Source organism: Microchirus variegatus, assembly GCF_963457635.1.
Source record: "Microchirus variegatus genome assembly, chromosome: 10".
NCBI lineage: Eukaryota > Metazoa > Chordata > Actinopteri > Pleuronectiformes > Soleidae > Microchirus > Microchirus variegatus.
This window is the reverse complement of record NC_139811.1, coordinates 25,445,978-25,467,447: the sequence shown is the minus strand read 5'-3', so window position 1 is coordinate 25,467,447 and position 21,470 is coordinate 25,445,978. Positions and strand designations below refer to the sequence as shown.

General features: G+C 39.6%; 1 protein-coding gene across 1 annotated transcript; it reads left to right on the top strand.

Annotated features, from left to right (window-relative positions):
- Positions 1–1,020: 1,020 nt before the first annotated feature.
- On the top strand, positions 1,021–20,598 carry tyk2 (tyrosine kinase 2; the record flags this gene model as incomplete). The annotated part of the gene is made up of 23 exons (XM_083896252.1): positions 1,021–1,204; positions 2,243–2,366; positions 2,455–2,587; positions 2,678–2,841; positions 3,662–4,028; positions 4,118–4,303; positions 4,809–4,966; positions 5,163–5,280; positions 7,263–7,446; positions 7,582–7,691; positions 7,785–7,946; positions 8,073–8,154; positions 8,363–8,490; positions 9,257–9,392; positions 11,120–11,271; positions 11,961–12,108; positions 12,198–12,289; positions 13,707–13,896; positions 14,950–15,068; positions 18,164–18,336; positions 18,420–18,537; positions 19,199–19,309; positions 20,066–20,598. 23 exons carry the CDS (start codon positions 1,021–1,023, stop codon positions 20,207–20,209), a joined length of 3,483 nt encoding a protein of 1,160 aa, XP_083752378.1. The 3' UTR covers positions 20,210–20,598.
- Between the last annotated feature and the right edge of the window lie 872 nt (positions 20,599–21,470).

The window sequence follows — 21,470 nt, the reverse complement described above, 5'->3', positions numbered from 1 at the left end:
ATTTTGGTTTGTGAACAAAACAAGGCACTCAAGAACATCATCATTTCCAGGATTGACAAACACTGATCAATGTTTTTCAACATTTTCTGACATTTTCTGGACCAAACGATTCATCGATTAATCGAGAAAATAATCGACAGATTAATCGATTACGAAAATAATCGTTAGTTGCAGCTATAAATTTCGATGTAAGGGATGGAACAATGTAAGATATTATCGCCATAAAAATTAAATCACAATATGCTGATTGTGGGGAATTTCCATTATTGGGATAATTGTGAATAGAGAAAAGCGTTAATATTTCACTTTCGTGATTTGCTGTATATATATCATTCATTTGCTTATTTTCACAGAAAAATACAGATTTCAGAGCCTTTATCCTGAAAACATATACATTTACATATGTGCAATATACTTAAATATTTTCCCATTTTCAACCTTTGTTTATTTATAAATAAAGTTGGATTGGATTTATACTGTAAATATCAAGCCCATACTGTGTATATTCTCTAAACTGTATATTCTACATTCTATTTTAACTCCCCTTTTATAGTCTGAGTATTAATATCTTTATATTATTAAAACATTTTTTGTAATGGTTGTTTATTATTAATTATCTTTATCTTTGGTAGTTATTCTGTAGACAAATGTACACAAAAAGTTCAATCAGTCAGGTGTAATTTAAAATATTTGATAGGTTGACACCATTACCCAGTGTTTGTTTTAATGGTCACATATCAATGTAAGGGATAGAACAATGTCCAAAATGATTGCAATAAAAATCACATCATGATATGTTGATTGTGGCGATATATACTGTTTATATATGTGTGTAAATATGTATATATATTTATTTCCTTATTTTCAAAAAATTTAAATTTGGTCCTTGAATTTGATGTCAACCAATGGATACCAATGTGTTGTAATTGATTGGATAATACGTGCATTTTTTTCAAATTGTGCATGCTCAATTATGTAATTTACTAACATATTATGTTACTAAATTGGATTCCTCCCACCATGCCCAGAATGTGGGGGTCCAAGGGTTCCAGGACAGGAACGTGCCCAGGCCAGAGTGAACCTCCGCAAGGTCAAGGCGTCCATGTTCTCCTCCTCTGGACCAAGGAGGGGGAGAGATACTTTTCCCACACTAGTGGAGAGGTCACAGCAGAGGAGCTGTGCATCTCAGCTGCTGAAGCTGTCGGTGAGCAGGACAACCTTACCTAAATGCATCCATACTAATCAAAATAAATGTTTTTGTGTCTTGGTGTCTTGGCCTACAGAGTGCCTTGAAGTGTTTGCTGGAAAAGTGCCATTATTTAAACATGTAGAGTGCGTTCACACCAGCATTGTTCAGTCCAGTTTAACCAGCCCCTGGAGTGTTTTTGAACTGAAAAAGGGATTCTGGTCTGCTTGAAAAAAGGTGTCCTTGAACCACCTTTTCTGGAGAGGTTTATCACTTTATTTTTTACTGGAAGTGTAGTCTTTACAGCTACATCCTCAGGGTTCTCATCTTCATAGTGAGAAGCGAATAAACTGGAATAGAGCCACTGATAGACGGAATTGAGAATGGTGCATTCATCCTGCCGTGTCTGGCAGGTCCAATTTCTTCTTCCTCTGTTGATAAATTAGCACATTTAACCAAGTATTGTCACCCCAAAGCACTACAAAGCTGCCAAATCACACAGGTCAACACCTGCGGCTAGGGAACCTCCTGCCCACGGCCAAGTTATAACATTGCACTTTGGAGTGACACTGCAACTGGGTAAATGTGCTATATTACCCGTGGCAGAGGAAGAGTTGGGGCTCCCCTGACCCGGAGGATGGATACCATTTAATGGCATGAGTGACTCTGTTCCCTCTTTGAATGGTTTGCCTCCCAGTTATCTCAACTCCCCACTGAGGAGTGTGAATGAGAATAACAAGGCTGTAGCTGGCAGATACCATCCTCAATATCTGACCAGTCACTGAGCAGTATTTCTCTGCACATGGCTTTTGTTTACAATTTACAGTGCATTTGAGATTTGCCATTATGAAGAAGAACCCAGACAGCCAGAAAACTAAAGCAAATTTCCGTCAGGTACAGACTTGCAAAGTGTGAACACACCTCAAGAAATTCAGTTTAGAGGTGGACTAACATGTTAATGTGTATTTTAAAAGGCTGATGGTACTCAGACTAACTCTATAATTCAAAATATTTTGCAGTGTCATATTAATCTACTGTTAATTGTTAATTCCACAGGGATAACACCTCTGTGCCATGTGTTTTACGCTCTTTACGATCCGCTGTTGCGCTATTGGTACAGTCCAAACCATGTTTTCAGTCCAGGCGAGAAACCCGGTCTTATACTGCATTACTGTATGAGGTAAGTCTGTGTGTATAGCGCTGTGTTAGTGTGTTTGCAGATGGAGTGAAATGAGGATATTCACAAAGACTTGTTTCCTTGTATCTAGGTTTTACTTTCAGAATTGGCACGGGATGAAGGCGAAGGAGCCAACTATATCCCGTTATTGCCTTCGATCTGGAACAGATCAAGGGTCTTCCCCTCTGCTCGACATCAGTTCCTTGGAGTATTTATTCGCTCAGGTTTGTGTCCTAACATGTTTCCTGGTCTGTTGTGAGATCAAAATTCCACACACCTTAATCACATTGCCTCCTTCCTATGTCTCCAAATAGGCAAAATATGAATTTGTGAATGACGTGGTACAGATGAAAACCATAAAGTTGGAGGAGGAGCAGATACGCTTCAAAAACGAGAGTTTGGGAATGGCCATACTACACCTCTCACACCAGGCAATGCAGACAGGCTGCACTTTACAGGAGGTTGCAGAGAAAGTCAGGTAAATACTGGAGAATCTTTTTTTTTCATCTTTTTTCACACTACTCAAAGGACCTCCACAGTCCCAGATATAAGTATTAAAATGATTAAAACGTTGATTTTGCCTAATATGTCCTCTTTAATGGAGTTGCTCCACATTACCCCGTTTCAGTTTACACTCCTTTCACGGTCCCTAATATCATCTGATGAGCTGTTGCACTTGGTTGTCCCCAAAACGAGGCTGGGGGGGGGGGGGGGTGGATTTTGAAGTGGTTGCTCCCACACCTTGAAATTAGTGAAATTACATTAGGTTATTTGATATATTACATGTTATTTGTTGGATTTTCTATGCACTTTGGGCAATGTTTCCTCAGCTCAACTCTGATCATATGATATATCTGGTACCAGTAGAAGCGTCCCGCTGACGGTACACTTTAATGGAAAAATAACATGTATTCTAACACTGCTTCATTTACTTGTTCTCATTAACCCGACTCTCTGTTTGTGACTTGTGAATTCTGTGAGGCCCCACAGGTGTCTGCCTCCCTAGAAAACAATGTGCCACCTGTGCTGTGTTTAAGGGCCTTTGCTCTGCATATGATAAGCAATGTGCTACTTTGTAACTTTCTTTGTGCCTCAGGGCCATCATGATCTGCTGCTGAGGTGCAACAACAATTCATTTCAACAATTAATTTGACTTTCAAGCTTTATTTCCTCATCAGACATCCAAATGCTAATTTTTACACAGTATACACTTAACACGGTTTGAGAACCTAGAATAGATCTAGAATGTTTATTCTTTCTCGACATCCAGGTATCACCAACTTACCTTTTCTTTTCAGCTACCTACGCTGCATTCCAAAGTCTTTCTCCAAACACATCTCCAAAACCAACTGCCTGACCAAACTCAGGATCCATAGAGTGTTTGCAGACTTCGTGCGAACCTTCCAGAAACACACCAAGGACAAGGGGGTCCAGGAGGTCATGTGCAAGTACATTTCTACTCTGGAAAACTTGGCGCCCCGTTTTGGCACAGAGACTTTCACCGTATCCCACCTGGAGCTGAGGAACGATGGGGATGGAAGCAGCTGTCACTCCAACAGCACTGACACTGAGGATGTCTCGAAAGACAACTTCACAGCTCCCACTTATGAAATAATGGTGTCGGGCACAAAGGGGATTCAGTGGAGAAAGGTGTTGGAGCAGAAGGTTTGTCAAAAGCACCATCTCAACCCTCTGTTGTACTTCTCATTCTTATCAATGCTCCCTGTTTTGACTTGATATCTCTTTTACCTTAGGCACAGGCAAACACTCTCCTCAGGAATGACTACATGAACTACGGGAAGAAGACAAAACACCAGTCCACTCAACCGAATGCAGCAACTCCAAACAAATTGACCTCATTCTGCGATTTCCCTGAGATAACTCACATAGCCATCAGTGGAGCTAATGTATGCATTAGCACTCAGGACAATCAGTACATGGTGAGGGCACTTGTTTGGCCTATTATGTAAAAGCCTCAATGCATTAATTGAATTAGTAAATGCATTTGTAATGTTGTAATGTATTAGTCTCTTTGGCAGACTGTATGTTTGTCAGATTGTTATGTCCTTGTTGAAAGTTAGAGGCTTTTTATATGGTATCAGAGTTTTATTCACACAGAAACAGTGTTCTTGAAGTGCTGAAATGCGATATTTATTCTGAAAACAGGTGGGAAAATCTCAAAATGCCACCATTGCATTGATTACTTAATGCAATGTATTGTATACATTATACATTAGTGTTGGTTTGATCTGGTTACTGAAGTGTTTTTATATTATTTCTTATCATTAAACAGTTATACTTAATCATATGAAGGAATAAAATTGGCATCGAACAACGGTTGACCTTTAGTTCTTAGGGAATAGTATGACGTTTTGTATTGTATATATTTGTTGGTGGGAGCGCTGATTGAGAGCTTGTGGTGCTTGTTTGTGTGTGCGTGTGTAGGAGGTTCAGATGAACTCCAGCCAGGAAGCCCGTTCCTTCATCTCTCTCCTGGATGGATACTACCGGCTGACCGCAGACGCCCACCACTATCTCTGTCATGAAGTGGCTCCCCCAAGGGTCGTCCTGAGTGAAGCTAATGGACTGCATGGACCTATGCAGTGAGTTCATTCTCTCTCTCTCTCTCTCTCTCTCTCTCTCTCTCTCTCTCTCTCTCTCTCTCTCTCTCTCTCTCTCTCTCTCTCACACACACACACGCACACGCACACACGCACACACACACACACACACACACAAACGGGCAATATATGAGATGCTGTGTGTCACATCACAACTCTGGTTTCACAAATTTTCCAGTGATGATTTTGTGCTGCTGAAGCTGAAGAAGGAAGGAGCAGAGGAGGGGGCTTTCCTCATACGGTGGAGTTCCCTCAACTTTCGCCGCATAATCCTGGCTGTGCTGAACAAAAACGATGTAAGTGATATAAAAGCCACTCTTCTCTGGGTGAGTTATTCCAGAAATGTGGAAGTGCCACAGAGGAGAAAGAAATATCTGAGCTTGTTTCTTGTTATGACAAAATGGCTTTCTCAACATGAGGTAGTTTTTTTTTTTTTTACAGACTTTACAGACAGGTAAAATGCTAATGTCTCAATCTTGCCCTTTGAACATATTATCTGGTCAAATGGTCCTGTAGTCTGGGGGGCTAACTATTCAAAGCATCAGTCTTAAACTTGTTCGATATTTACAACTTGACAGAGATTGGGGGCGTGAGCAGAACCCTGCAATAACCAAGGAGAGTGAGTTGACCTAGAAACAGATGTTGCATACCTCTCTTTAGAACCGTAACTTGTACAATCCAAGTGGATTCCGTCTCGTCAGCCATGACTTCATCCGAGCAGAAAAAAACAAGCTGCTCCTTTCTTGTTTGTTATGTGACGCGGCCATCGGGCACATTGCGCACCTCCCCATCAAGTGAAGGTACTCAGGGTATCCGCGGGGTCTTAAAAAGTCTTAAATCCAATAATTTGAATTTAAGGCCTTAAAATGTCTAAAATTCTCCTAAAATCTCATAAAAGGTCTTAAATACAATTTTGAAAGGTCTTAAAAATCTATTAATGCTACCTTTATTTAAAACATGCTTAAACTTCAGTCTTGCTTTGCAATGTTTCTATTTTTGAGGATGTGATAACATAACTACAACACGGAACTAAAGTAGGCCACCTGTGCTGACCAGTGAGAATTTATCGAGCACCACTAGCTAGTGTGCTGCGAGCGCGCCGTGGTGTGTTTCAGCTTAGCATAGCAGCGGAGAAAACTTAATGAAAGCCCACAGCTAAGCCGAACGATTTATGGCTCCAATTTTACTTCATGTCTTTTGTACTTTTTTGCCAGTATGGATTTGAAATGGGTCTTAAATTGTATTCATTATGGTCTTAAAAAAGTCTTAAATTTGACTTGTTGAAACCTGCAGAGACCCTGGTACTGTACAGTATTACTACTACTTTAGTTTGCTCTGAGATTCACAGCTGCAACAGGAACTTTGTCACTCCTCGGTATGTCAGTATATTCCTCTTGCAACTGTAACACATACAGAGCCTCTCCACTAGTCTGGTGATGCATAGTTTGTTCCCACACACACTGGTCTGAGTGTGTTAATGACAACTGGTTATGTGGTCCGTCACTGAACATGATGACAGTTTAATCTTGTGCACTTCGCAGCTGCGATGAAGTGGTATCACACACAGCTGAAGGATAATGTTCTTCAGACCACATCTGCCTGCAGAAGACACTAAAGAACCCTCGACAGATATGTGTTCAGCGTTAAAACATCCAGAGTAAAGATCACGTTACAATGAGAAAACATCTCGTTATAACAACGGGGTATCCGCGGGGTCTTAAAAAGTCTTAAATAGACTTAAATCCAATAATTTGAATTTAAGGCCTTAAAATGTCTTAAATTTTCCTAAAATCTCATAAAAGGTCTTAAATACAATTTTGAAGAGTCTTAAAAATCCATTAACGTTACTTTTCTTGAAAACTTGCATAAACTTCAGTCGCGCTTTGAAATGTTTCTATTATTTTTTAGGATGCAATAACATAACTAGCTAGTGTGCTGTGATCGCGCACCGTGGTGTGTTACAGCTTAGCATAGCAGCGGAGAAAACTTAATGAAAGCCCACAGCTAAGCTGAATTGCAATTTCAACGATTTGTGGCTCCAATTTTCCTTCATGTCTTTTGTACTTTTTTGCCAGTATGGATTTGAAATGGGTCTTAAATTGTATTCATTATGGTCTTTAAAAAGTCTTAAAAAGTCTTAAATTTGACTTGTTGAAACCTGCAGAGACCCTGGACAAGGAACGACTCATTTATTTTTAAGTTTTACACTTCCCTAAGTTATTGTAGTGCAGCAGTGGTAAACATTTTTTTAATGCACACGTGTTCATGTGCGGCTCAGAGCGGAGCGACACCGAGGCACAAGCAGTTTCGCATCGAGCACAGGGCCCCGATGTTCCGCCTGGAAGGCTGGGAACAGGAATTCTCCAGTGTGAAGGAGCTCATCGACAGCCTCAAGACATTTGTGCTCAAGTCGGGATCAGAAAGCTTCGTTCTCAAGAAGTGCTGTTTGCCAAGACAAGCAGGTATGTATTTGATGAACGTCACAGTTTTGGACCTATAGTGGAAAAATTAAAGGCTACAACCACAGGAAAACCCTAGGGGAAAAAACATGATCGAGACATGAAGTGTTTATGTTTTTATGTGTTTGTGTGATGCAGAACTATCAAACCTTCTGGTGATGAGGAAAGATGAACATCAACGGGTCAACACCGACTCCTCCAAGCCCTTCTTTTACTTCCACCAGCTCAAGGAGAGAAATATAGTACAGGTGACGAGACCCTCGCACACACATTTACCAGGATGTGAACTTCTGCTTCAAATCACTGACATGATTGTGTGTTGCTTTGTTTTTTATAAACAGGAACGGCATCTGGGACGTGGGACCAGAACAAACATCTATGCGGGTCGTTATCTGCTGCAGGGAGAAGGAGACAATGACGAATTCAACAATAACTTGAGCGACCGCAAATCGATCCGAGTGGTTCTCAAAGTCCTAGACCAAAACCATAAAGACATTGCACTCGTAAGCTTTGTGATCTTTGCGTGGTTGGAAGCACTTGTAGTTTATGAAGTCCGAGAATTAATACTAACAGGACTAATGAATTATGTTCACATGTATGATGCTCACTCCTTTGTTGGTGTTTTTCAGTTTGAAACTGCGACTCTCATGAGCAAGGTGTCCCACAGTCACCTGGTGTTTGTGCACGGTGTTTGTGTCAAAGGAACTGAAAGTAAGCACAGTAAAGCCTCTACAAACTCTCTTCCACTTTTTAAATGTATCTTATTTTCTTCTTTGACATTTTACGCGTGATGAGTGTTTGCATGTAGCAAGTGACCCTCGCCCAGCATGTTCTCTTTTGAAGTCGACGCTGCTTGTTTGCATGCTGCTTGTGGATACAGCAGAGGTTTGACCTCTCAGACGTGTTCTTGTCTTTGTAGACATCATGGTGGAGGAATTTGTGGAGTTTGGGCCCCTGGATGTGTTCCTTCGCAGGGAAAAAGCATCGGTGACGCCACAGTGGAAATTCATTGTGGTAAAACAACTCGCTAGTGCCCTCGGCTATCTCGTGAGTTCAAACGCTTTTTTGTGTTTTTGTTGTTGTTTTTTTGATGGAAGCCATTGATTCTAATTCAGTCACTTGAATGACCACATTCAAAAGACTAGAGCTGAAACGATTAATCGATGAATCGATTATTAATCGATTACTAAATTAATCGGCAACTATTTTGATAATCGATAATCGGTTTGAAGCTTTTTTTCATTATTAAAACAAGATTTATGATTGTTTCAGCTTCTTAAATGTGAATATTTTCTTGGTTTCTTTGCTCCACATAACAAAGAAATCATTCAAACTGAATCATTTTGGTTTGTGAACAAAATAAGATTCAAGAACATCATAATATCCAGCTTTGACAAACACTGATCAACGTTTTTTTTAACATTTTCTGACATTTTCTGGACCAAACGATTCATCGATTAATCGAGAAAATAATCGACAGATTAATCGATTATGAAAATAATCGTTAGTTGCAGCTTTACAAAAGACCTTCATGTCACTGAATACTTTTATATACTATATATATATTAAAAAAAAGATGTCAATGTGGTTAATGTTAATTTATTTTTGTTTTAAATTGACACAACCCCAAAAATACTCTTTGTTAAAAACGAAAAGAAAATTATTATTTGGTGTACCAAATAATAAGGACCAGGGCTGGTTTTATAAAAAAGTGGGAAATTAAAATGATATTTTCATGGCACTGACGTTTTAGTCCATTGAAGTAACCAATAGTTCATGAGGGTTAATGACTCCAACACTGTCTCTGCTATAGGAGACTAAACGTCTGGTTCATGGAAATGTCTGTGCCAAGAACATGCTGGTGGCAAGGCGCGGTCTGGAGCCCGGCACCACACCTTTTATCAAGCTGAGTGATCCAGGAATCGCACTGAGCGTCCTCTCACGAGAAGGTCCGTACCAGCAAGTGACTCTACACAAGTTAACGTCACATTTTTATGAGTAAATTGTTAGGGATGGGTTTAAAAATACGATTTTCAGATTTATATATATATCGATTGTTAACTTTGCACGTTGGGTCGTTTTTTTGCCTTTCTCTCTACAGAGCTCCCCGTCTGTCTACTCCCCTCTCCCTTCCCCTCTCCTGGCCATGACCATGCCAGTTAGCATCCATTTTGTATGCTTCTGTGTTTTTCAATTCTATTCAATTTCGGGCTGTAAAGTCAAAGTCGACTGGTCGACTAATTGGTCGACACGCTCTGGCTCGACCAAAATTGTGATTAGTTGAATTTTTTATTTATTTATTTATTTATTTTTATTTTTTTAATGGTGAATTTCATTAGGAGGAAAGTACCACATGCTAATAGGGGTGTTTTACAGCACTCATGCTTCACATGTAACAGCTTGTCTTCAGAGAACACCCCCCTTGTTTTCCACTATTTTGGTTTAGTCCAGCCCAGTGGGTTGTTGTCGCTCTGTGGCTCATGAGCGACAGACAGATTAGCTTTGCCATTAATTAGACGTGTGAATTTTGAGCTTTTCTTGTTAGGCTACAGTCAGTCCTCCTGTCACATCCATGTCAAAGACATCAGCAGTGTGGCAGCATTTTTCAAAAGTAGATGATGGTAAAAAAGTGGAATGCAAACTTTGCAAGCGACAGTTTGCTTTTCACAGCTCTACTACAAACATGACATATCATTTAAAAATGCTAAGCTAAGGTTGCTCCGTCCGTTTTGAGTATGAAAATATCAGAATTATTAGCATATTTCAATGTTTTAGTCTAATAATCGTTGATTGGTTTTATAACTGCAGGCGCACCTGCGTGCAGCAGCGGCAGCGTCCAGCAGTCTATTTGTGTCTCAGCCGCAAAGCTGTGTTCCTATGTTCAGTCTCTCTCTGTATTCCTCAACAGTTATTGTGCTGATATTACTAGTTATTTTCTGATGTCACGGGCTATGGTATTGCGCAGATGAACATAATGCAAAACGCGGTCAGAGCCGTCAGACTCTGTTGAACTCCAGCCGCAGCTGTGGGTCTTTTCAAATTAAGAGCCGCAGCCTCACAGGTACTTTGCGGGTGCGGCTCTTTTCAAAATAAAAGAGCCGCACCCGCAAAGTACCCCCCGTCGATTAGTCGATTTTTGGTCAAAATTTCAGGTCTTTAGTCGACCAAGAGTTTCTTTGGTTGATTACAGCCCTAGTTCAATTCTATTCTATTCAGTTTAGAAAAAAAAAAATCTCGATCAGAGAGTTGTTACCTCTTCCTCACTTCCTCCGACTAAATTTTTCTCAGCTTCTTGTTCACCGGCGCCATGATGAGCCTGGTACCTGGCTGGGAGCCGTGTGTGTGTGTGTAGTGCTGCGAAGCAATTTGTGTTTCTGACGAGAACCAAGACTTAACGAGACCTCCTGATCAAGGGCGTAAATCCAGGGGGGACAATGTGAACACAAATTAATAATTTGAAATAGTATAGTAATGTTCATTGAAGGCACAATATCAGCTGTTTTTTAAGTATTTTTTAAGTATTGTATAGAAAATAAGATTAGAGCAACAAATGTTGCTATTTTTCAACATGAACTCTGCTCTCATGTGACAGTTTTAATAAAAAAAAAAAAAATCAATTAAAACATGGCACAGAACACGCGACTACTTTCATATCTGATGTCGCTCTTCTCGGCAGAGCGTCTCGAGCGGATCCCGTGGATTGCCCCCGAGTGCATTGACAGCGGCACAGCAATCGGTAAAGCTGCCGACCAATGGAGCTTTGGCGTCACGCTGCTCGAAATCTGCAACAACGGCAATCTTCCCATGAGTCGCTGCTCGTTGTCCAAGGTACTTTAACTTTTAAAGGGGTTTGGTGAGTAGGATTAACGGAAACATATCAAATGGAATACAAAGTTTAGGACTTGTGTTAGTGTGCAACAACCATGCAACAACAGACTTTTTTCATACTGTAATTATAATTAAAACAATTTCTCAGATGTTTTCAGCTGAATCATTTTAGTGTGTGGACAATAATTTTAGTATGTGGACAAAACAAGACATTTGAAAACATTATTTTGAGGTTTGAAAAACACTGGCCAATTGACAGATTCATTGATTATGGAATTTTTTTTAGTTGCAGCCTGAGTGTGTTATCAATTGATCTAATTAAGAAACTGGAATATATATAAGGTTTGTTAATTTTGTATACAGTTCCTCTACATCTGATTGATCTTTTCTGAAAATGAACTTAACTGGAGTATAAGTAAATACGCATTGCTTTGTAAAATAGTTGATAATTATCAAGAAATATTATAAAAGACAATAAAATACACTCTGTCAACCCATAACATCTAAAAACATTATTTTACAATAATAATACCACACGTTAAAAACATAGCAGCCTGTTGTCTGGAATTCACACCCTCGACCACCAGATGCCAGTAAATCCCATATATTTATTCTTTCTCCTCCATCAGCCACAAGCTTCGTCTGCCACTTTTATCTAATTCTCACACTAGAACCTTTTGCCCCAACAGAAAGAGCGCCTCTATCAGCAGAAGGGCCGTTTAGGTGAACCGTCTTCCCAGGAGTTGGCTACTTTCATCAACATGTGCTTGACCTACGAACCCATGGAGAGGCCCTCATTCCTCGTTTTGCGCAGAGAGCTTCCAGAAATCCCAGAAAGTAGGTTTTTAACATTTTTTTTTTGTCTTTCAACCTCTTTCAGGCAGTGTATGCATGTGGTTGTGTTTTTTCTTTTTCTTTGCACACAGATCCTGATATTTCTCCCAGTGAATATGCCTCCGACCCAGACTCAAGTGTGTTCCAGAAACGCTACATGAAAGAGATTCGGGAATTGGGAAAGGTGAGCTCCGATGCCACGGCCCCTTCTACAACCCCTGGCAAAAAGTCTTGGAGGATGTTCATTCAGTTGTTTAATTTCATAAAGAAAAATAAGATCACAGACATGACACAAAACTAAAAGTCATTTCAAATGGCAACTTTCTGGCTTCAAGGAACTCTAAAAGAAATCAAGAAAAAAAATTGTGGTAATCAGTAACTTACTTAGTAGTTACTTTTTTAGACCAAGCTTGTGAAAACAATATGGAAACACTCAATTCTGAGGACAAAATTATGGAATCACCCTGTAAATTTTCTTTTCCAAAACGAACACCTGCATTAGATTAGATCTGCACGTTAGTCTGCAGTTAAAAAAAGGAGTGATCACACCTTGGAGAGCTGTTGCACCAAGTGTATTGACATGAATCATGGCCTCAACGAGATATGTCAATTGAAAAAAAAGGAGAGGATTATCAAACTCCCTAAAGAGGGTAAGTACAAACAACATGGGAAGGTTGTTAAAGGCAAGCATCACACATCACAGTGAAAGCATGGAAAATAGACACGATATGTCAGTTAATAAGTGTTGGAGTCTGTAAAGATGCTGAAGTTAGCATCCAGATTTACAGCTTGCCAGTCAGCAGTTAAGGGGAAACTTGAGGGAAACAACTTGCAAGATTGTACCCCTAACTTTGTCAAATTAAATGTTTTATTGTCTCAAAATGCAGTAAGGCTTTAAATATACACCCTTAACATCAGTAAGAAGTATAGAAATGCAAAGATCATTTTAACAGGGTTCACATGGGTCCTGAAAAAATTCAAGGCCCTTTTTTTTTCTTTTTTGCAAATTGTCCTAAATAGACTTTGGAAATTGAAAGTGCTTGAATTGTGTGCAAGAAAGAAGTGAAGTTGATATTTAGGTAAATGTCTCTCTTGTTTGTTACACTGCCGCCTACTGTTTCATGCTCCCTGCATTGCTCGATGTACGTAGACTAGGCCGTTGATGTGAGAATCCGTGCAGAAAAATGAGCGAGAAACATTAAGCAAGAGAGGGCAAATGCCTGGGAAATGCAAATTCCATGATCTCTGTCTCAAACAAAATTACAAAGACTGACTTCGACCAAGTCACTTGTTCAGATGCAGTGCGTGCTGCCACGCCATGTGCCCGCCCTGTACACTGGAAGTATGTTTTATGTCGAGGCAACAGCAGTTGGAGAATGAGTGGAAAATATAAAGAAGCAAAAAATGTTCAGAATTGAATGCTACTGCCTAAATACCTGCTCATTCAGCTGTTTGACAGGATAAATGCCTCTATCCCCACCCACCCCGATCTGCAGGTGTATACACAAACGTTTGCTCATGTCTGGTCTGATAGTTTTCCTTGATGGAGCCTGTTCTCAATTGAGTGCAAATAAAAACTGTTGCATTGTCCTGTGTTTCAGGGTCATTTTGGAAAGGTTATTCTGTACCTGTACGACCCGGCCAACGATGGCACCGGGGAGTACGTGGCTGTGAAGTCTTTGAAACAGGAGGGCAGTCAGGTGCCCGAGAGCTGGATAAAGGAGATCGGGATTCTGAAGTCTCTCGATCACAACAACATTGTCAAGTACAAAGGTTGTTGCACCGAAATGGGTGAGTCCTCTGCTACCCACTCCAAACGTGGTTCTTTTTTTGCTCCGAATCTTTTTATTGATACTTGTGTAAAGAAGAATAATGTACAAAGTACATAAATTCAGAAACATGGGTGAACAATGCAAGTACAAACATCCTACCCCCCTTATGACCAAATGTCTTATTATTACTGTTATAATAAATATTGCTAGCAAACATATATTCTATTCTATCACCTCGCTGGTAGCTGTGCCTCAGCTACACACTGTGTTTAAAAGACGGTGAGGTCGTGGGTCATGTTTTCATTATAACATGATATTAATTGGGGGGCCTCTCTAAAGTTGCACTAAAACTTGCCAGTTTCACTCGCCGGGTGTCGCTACTTCATGTCTCCACATGGTGGCGCTGCTCAAATGAATGAGAGGAAACTTGGGTGGAAGTTACCTAGCTGAAGAAGAGGGAATTTACAGTGGAATAATGGCAGAGCAAACTAATCCTGCACTTGTAACTTTTCACGGTTTTCTTCAGCTTGACAGATATCGTGACGTATCTCGCAATATATTGAGTGTCACAATTTTAGTATTGTGATATTATTGGTATCGTATCATGAGGTGCCCTGTGATTCCCTAGTGACGATATTATATTGCTTCTGTAGACACTAAACATTTTATGGATTAGCATTAAAAAAATCTATTGACGTTTCAGTCCACTTGATGGTGCCGAATGCTCACTCTCACTAGAGCTGTTAGTATACCGTATCCTGACTTAAATATTGTATCTTTGGGGATTCTCGCCCCTAATTCTTCTATTCATATTTATGTATTTAATGTTATGTAAATCCATAAATGATTTATCCTTTTATCGTTTTATCTATTCTATTTTGGTATTTGTACATTGTGAAATACACTTTGAGATTGCTTTGTGAGAAATGTGCTTTCAGAAATAGAGTTTGACTGAATGTGTTGCAGCCCCACAGCTCTTTTTAGAAGCAAGATGGCAGTTTATTCTCGTCTTTAAAATAAAAGCCATGGAAATAAAGGAGGATAAAATCACTGTCGCTTTTTCCACTGACAGGAGGACAAGTCGTGCAGCTGATAATGGAGTACCTTCCTCAGGGGAGTCTGCGAGAATATCTTCCTTCACGTAAACTGGGTTTGCCCCAGTGCCTTATGTTTGCTCAGCAGATCTGCCAGGTGAGTTTGAGGTGCATTTCCTGTTGATCTCATATTCTTAATGTATATTTGTTTTTTCACTGGAGACACAAACACAAATGAGAACCTGTTTTTCTGGGCCTCATACCAAGATAAAAATATCTTCTTGGGAGTCAACCAGTATTGAAGAAATTAGTAAAAATGAAATCTCTTTAAAAATTTAGGATTTTACAAACTCCAATACAATTTTAATGACATTTAATTAATTTAATGTACCAAATATCGCGGTTTTCACCTCCCTAACCTTGGCTTGTGTAGTGAATGGTTTTCGTTTTTGCACCCCTACACCAAAATAGGTCAACCTGGTCTTTGTCCACCCTGAAAGTTAGTGTTGAACCTCCCATCATCCAGATTAAGCGAAGCTGCAGCAACTTAAGCCCCTTTTCCACCTATGGTCCCTGCTCGCCTCACCACCGCACGGTTTAGATTGGTTTATCACTACGAAATAGTACCTACATAACATGGGAGTCATCACTGCACAGCTGCATGAAACTGATTTCGTTTTACATGTGACACACACAAATGAGTAACTAGTTACTTGTAAAGCAGTTGTTTTCAGTGTAACTGAATCATTTGAATCAGTTGACTAAAAATATTTGTTCAGTACTTCCTCCACGACCGGAGCACAGGCTCCGTCTGACGCAGTCACTGGACTGAAATACAGCAGCAGGGTTTGTGATGCTGCTCACTGGTCACAATCAGCAGTGCTGTCACTAAATACACTAGACTCCTCTGTTAAATATTGAGATTTTAGTAATTTCCCTGGTAATTGTTGGAGATTGGAGACCCACGGTTTTAGGATTGTAAGGTATTTATTTACTGATCGGCATTGTTTCGGCTTGATTCTTGTGTCGGACGTCTCTTTCTGTGATGGCACTCCATCCACTGACCAATCAGTGGCTGGCAGTCTGGCGATGTTACGCATAGTAGTACCTACTCACCTCACTTGGAACCTCGCCAGAACAGGTACTAAAAAAAGTACCAGGTACTATGCTAGTGGAAACGCAACTAGTCGAGCCAGTGGAAACACGCCATGAGTAACAATGGAAGTGACAGAGGCTTCCTTTTATTGTCATAAATACGGTTAATAAGGGGCAAAATTTTGCTTTACAATAAAAATCCCTCTACCGACACAGTTTAAGATATCAAACAAAAATATTTAAGTAGCAGAAAATACAGGATGATTAAAAACATATACAGTGGTATGCAAAAATTTTGGAGTTTGCACCCCTGTACATTTTCATGATTTTCTTTTATAAATCATTGGTTGTTTGGATAATAAATTTCAGTTAAATATATCATATAGGAGACAAGCACAGTGATATTTGAGAAGTGAAATAAAGTTTATATGATTTACAGAAAGTGTGCAAGAATTATTTAAACAAAATTAGGCATGTGCATACATTTAGGCACCACAAAAGAAAAATTTTGTGCATCTTCCTTTTGCAGAAATAACAGCCTCTAAACACTTCCTATAGCTTCTAATTAGAGTCTGGATTCTGCCTGAAGGTATTTTGGACCATTCTTCTTTACAAAACATCTCCAGTTCAGTCAGGTTTGATGAGAATGGACAGTCCGCTTTAAATCACACACAAATGTTCAATAATATTCAGGTCTGGGGACTGAGATGGTCATTCCAGAACATTGTATTTGTTCCTCTGCATGAATGCCTCAGTAGATTTTGAGCAGTGTTTAGGGTCGTTGTCTTGTTGAAAGATCCAGCCCCGACACAACTTCACCTTTGTCACTGATTCCTGGACATTGTTCTCCACAATCTGCTGATATTGAGTGGAATCCATGCGACCTCAACTTTAACAAGATTTCCAGTCCCTGCACAGGCCACACAGCTCCACAGCATGATGGAACCGCCACTAAATTTTACTGTAGGGTTAGGGTTAGGGTAAGTGTAAGTGCAAGTGAGTGCAAGTGTTTTTCTTGGAATGCTGTGTTCTTTTTTCGCCATGCATAATGCCCCTTGTTTTGTAGCGGGTGCATTACTCTTCCATACATCATCTCCTTGTGTAAAGTGCACTGAATAGTTGAACGATGCACAGGGACACCATCTGCAGCAAGATGATGTAGGTCTTTGGAGCTGGTCTGTGGGTTGACTGTGACTGTTCTCACCATCCCTCACGTCTGCTTATCTGAGATTTTCTTGGTCTGCCACTTTGGGCCTTAACTAGAACTGTGCCTGTGGTCTTCACATTCCTCACAATGTTCCTCACAGTTGAAACTGAGAACTTAAATCTCTGAGATTCCATGTTGCCACTCTTCAGAGAAGATGCAAAGAGGAGAAACATTTACAATTGGCCTCCTTAAATACCCTTTCTCATGATTGGATTCATCTGTGTAAGGGTCACTGAGGTTACCAAACCAATTTTGAGTTCCAATAATTAGTGCTAAAGGTATTGAAATCAATATAATGACAAGGGTGCCTAATTTTATGCACATGCCTAACTTTGTTTAAATAATTCTTGCACACTTTCTGTAAATCATATAAATTTCTTATCCAAACAACCAATGATTTATAAAGGAAAATCATCACAATTTACAAACTGCCCAAACTTTTGCATACCACTGTATGTAAATACTGCAAGTATGTAAACTGACAGACGATGGATAACCTTATGTTTTAATTTAATTTTGTAGCACTGTCAACTGTATAGGATCTCACAAAGAGTTGAGTGATGAATCAATAATGTAATGTGTAATGTATATCGTAATATTATTTTTATTATATTTTCTTCAATATCAGTATTACATAACAGGTTTGTGCACCGTGCAAACACAGTATGCGACGCAACACATACTTGTGTGACAATAAACCACAATAAACAGGGTTCCTCACTCAGGAGCAAATTGATAAGAAGATGCAGATAATCCTTAATTATCTGACATTTTATTGCGATAAATGTGCACATAGAATGACTTGAATCTCAGCCCTAAAACAATCCTACATATTATGTAATGTTTTTTTTTCTCAGTGCTCAAGTAATCATCTGTCAAAACCAGTGACATGACCTTAGGTTTTACATCCTTGTTTGACCCTTTTCAGTAACATTACCGGTCTTTTGTAGGGGATGGATTATTTACACTCACAGCGATACATCCATCGAGACCTGGCTGCCCGTAATGTTTTAGTGGAAAACGACAGCTTGGTAAAGATCGGAGACTTCGGCCTGTCAAAATACATTCCCGAGGGTGAGATCTATTATCATGTACGTGAGGATGGAGTCAGTCCAGTTTTCTGGTGAGTTCATGCGGCTCCTCGCTGTGGTTTCCAATGTTATGTTCCGTAACGTAATGGCTATTTCTTCTCCACACTATGTATAGGTATGCGATTGAGTGCCTGAGGGAGAGTAAGTTCTCCTTTCCATCCGACATTTGGTCCTTTGGCGTCACATTGTACGAGATCCTGACTCGCTGTGACTCACGCCAGAGCCCTCCAGAGGTACATCGCTTTTTGTTTTTTTCACCTTTTAAAAAGATATTTCAGTTTTTTTTAAGTGCAGTTGGATGATGTATTGACTCATTTGTTCTATTGAAAACCAGAAAAGACCTCTGCTGACCTAATAAAAATCTATGCTTGCTTCCGTTTGTGATATCTAACATTGCCGTAGCTGATTTTTCTCTCTTTAAGAGCGCTTGAAAAACGAAGTTTGTAACCCGCTCACTCCCCCGCACTGAATTCCATGGAGAAAATCACTGTTCTTAGCTTGTAGTGACGCAGGAGCTTCTGGTCTACTGCTGCCTCGTTTGCTAAGTTTGTGTTGCTGAGGTTAATCCAAACAAAAGCTCTCAAACGGCAACATCACAAAAGGACTCATTTGAACGTACTGTTGGTGGTAGCAGTGGATCTCCTGTGTGCCATCATGTAAAATTGCTAATTTCATCTATGGACTTTGGTGTGGGGATGGAGTTGTTTATAATATTTAGCTCCAGTTGATAAGGGCTGTCAAACATAAACAAGTAGGTGATCCTTTTTTAAGCAGCTGAACATTTTCTGTTCCTGCTGGCAGCCATGTTTTTCACCACATGTAAAAGAAACCACACCTGAATTATCCCTTTGTATTTCTTTGTATTTAATGCACTTGTGTGTTTTCCTTTTGCAGAAATTGCGTGAAATGATGAATTTACCTGGCGGACAGATGACTGTGTTGGAACTCATAAATATGTTGGAGAGAAACCTGCGGTTGCCTTGTCCAAAGGATTGCCCACATGAGGTAACATTACATGGCTCAATGTATCCATCCATTTATTATCTACCGCTTTATCCTCCACAGGCAGGTAGCGGAGGGTGCTGTGCCTAGATTACCTGACATAGAGTGATAAGCAGGGTACACCCTGGACAGTCCATTGCTGGGCCACATATAGAGACAAACAATCATTCACTCAAACTCTCAAATCTACGGTCAATTTAGAGTGACCAATTTACCTAATCCTCAGGAGGAAGCTGGAGATCCCGGAGAAAACCCACACACACGGGGAGAACATGCAAACTCCTTGGAGAAAGGCCCCCACTACACCAACCGTGGCTCAGCTCAAAATATAGTATAATATATATTTATTTTTATTTTGAAGATCGGATGTCGATTCATAAAATCCCTGTATCGATCTTTTAATATCTGTAATTTACTGTATCCTTTGCCACATATTATGGCAAGACTACAGCAATCACACAATGTGTGGTTGCTACTATGGCAACCACGCATTGAACTAAAGGGGGCATGGATGCAGGCCAGGCTGCGCTTACAGGACCCTCTGCTGGACAAACTGTTAATGACGTGAAATTTTCTGATGCGTTTCCAGGCTGTTTTTTTACGGTTTTTACGAGCTTGCAGGATAAGGTGGTAGACAGTGAGAGGATAAGATTGTGAATGGGAATCGAATAGAGTCAGGAAACCTGATGCAAAACACGTTTGATCATGACTCTGACGTTCTCATGATTACGTTGATTTTTTTTTTTTATTCGCCTCCAGGTGAAACTGTTGATGGATCAGTGTTGGGCCGCAGATCCTAAACAGCGGCCATCTTTCAAATCCCTCATCGAACGGTTGGAAGCGATTCGCCGAACCTACGACTGGCAGCCAGGTACAAACTTCTCACTGGCTCAGATTTGCTGACGAATGAAGTGAGGAACTGTTTGCCGACATGCTATCACTTTGCTACCATGGCAACCACAAATGACTCAGCCGCCAGTGATGCGTTTCCTGCTGCGCAATCGTCTGCTGCCTACATTTATATTGATGTTTCTTTTTGATAAAAGCACCTTGCTGTCTGCTCATATGTGATGTTATGAACACAATAATAAAGTCAGTTGATGAGTTGAATGTCATGGGGCTAGCCACCTAGTGTATGTGTGTGCGTCTAAAAAAACAAAACAAAAATAAGACGGGGATGTTGTGATGTTTATTTCATTATATGTTTCATTTCTGTACATTTTTTTAAAGTTAATATTAATTCAACATATTTTTTTGTACAAACCAGAAAAGTTCAAAATCTAATAAAGCTTTTTTTCCCCACATGCCCTGTCTGGAACGGACCGATGCCTATGTCAGAAGTGTATTAATATACAATTATGTACACAATTAACATTAAAAAATATATCACACGGCCATATGGCTGCTACAGTTATTAAATTAATCGTCAACTATTTTTGATAATCGATTATTCCGTTTTCAATAATTAATACAAGTTTTCAGATTTTTAAGCTTCTTAAATGTGAATATCTTCTTGTTTCTTTACTCCATTTGACAAAGAAATCATTGAAACTGGAGAAGTTATTTCAGAACATCATTTCCAGGTTTGGAAAACCATTTTCTAACTTTTTCTGGCATTTCATGGACCATGTTATGTTATTTTTAGTGTTATGATACAAGTCATGGATTTTTTCCCCCAACCTAAGTAAGGTAGACAATTGGCTACAACCTTGTTTTTCATCTCAACGAGCCGTCCTGTAAACAATTGTCTGCAGAAGTCCTTGCAACTTGGTGATTTTCTGATTGTAAATCCTAGCAGCACATTTAAATTAAACTCTAGTGTAAACAAATTATATCCAGGTTACCTTAACAAGGATACTTCTGTTACTTTAATCACATATTGTCTTCATTATTTTTATTGAATTATTTTGTATCATAAATATAGATTATTGTTATGTTTACTATGCATCATTCCATGTTGAAACAAACTCCCTTTTCACAAATTTGTAATTATTTGGAAAATTGTCACAAATATAATTTGTGCAATATCATATATTATATTATATATATACATATATATATATTTATGTGTGTGTGTGATTATATAATATAGTAGGTGAGGAGTTACTTACAGAAACCACTGTGGTTTTTAGGTGGCAGTCCAAATCCCGATCTCGCCTCGGCA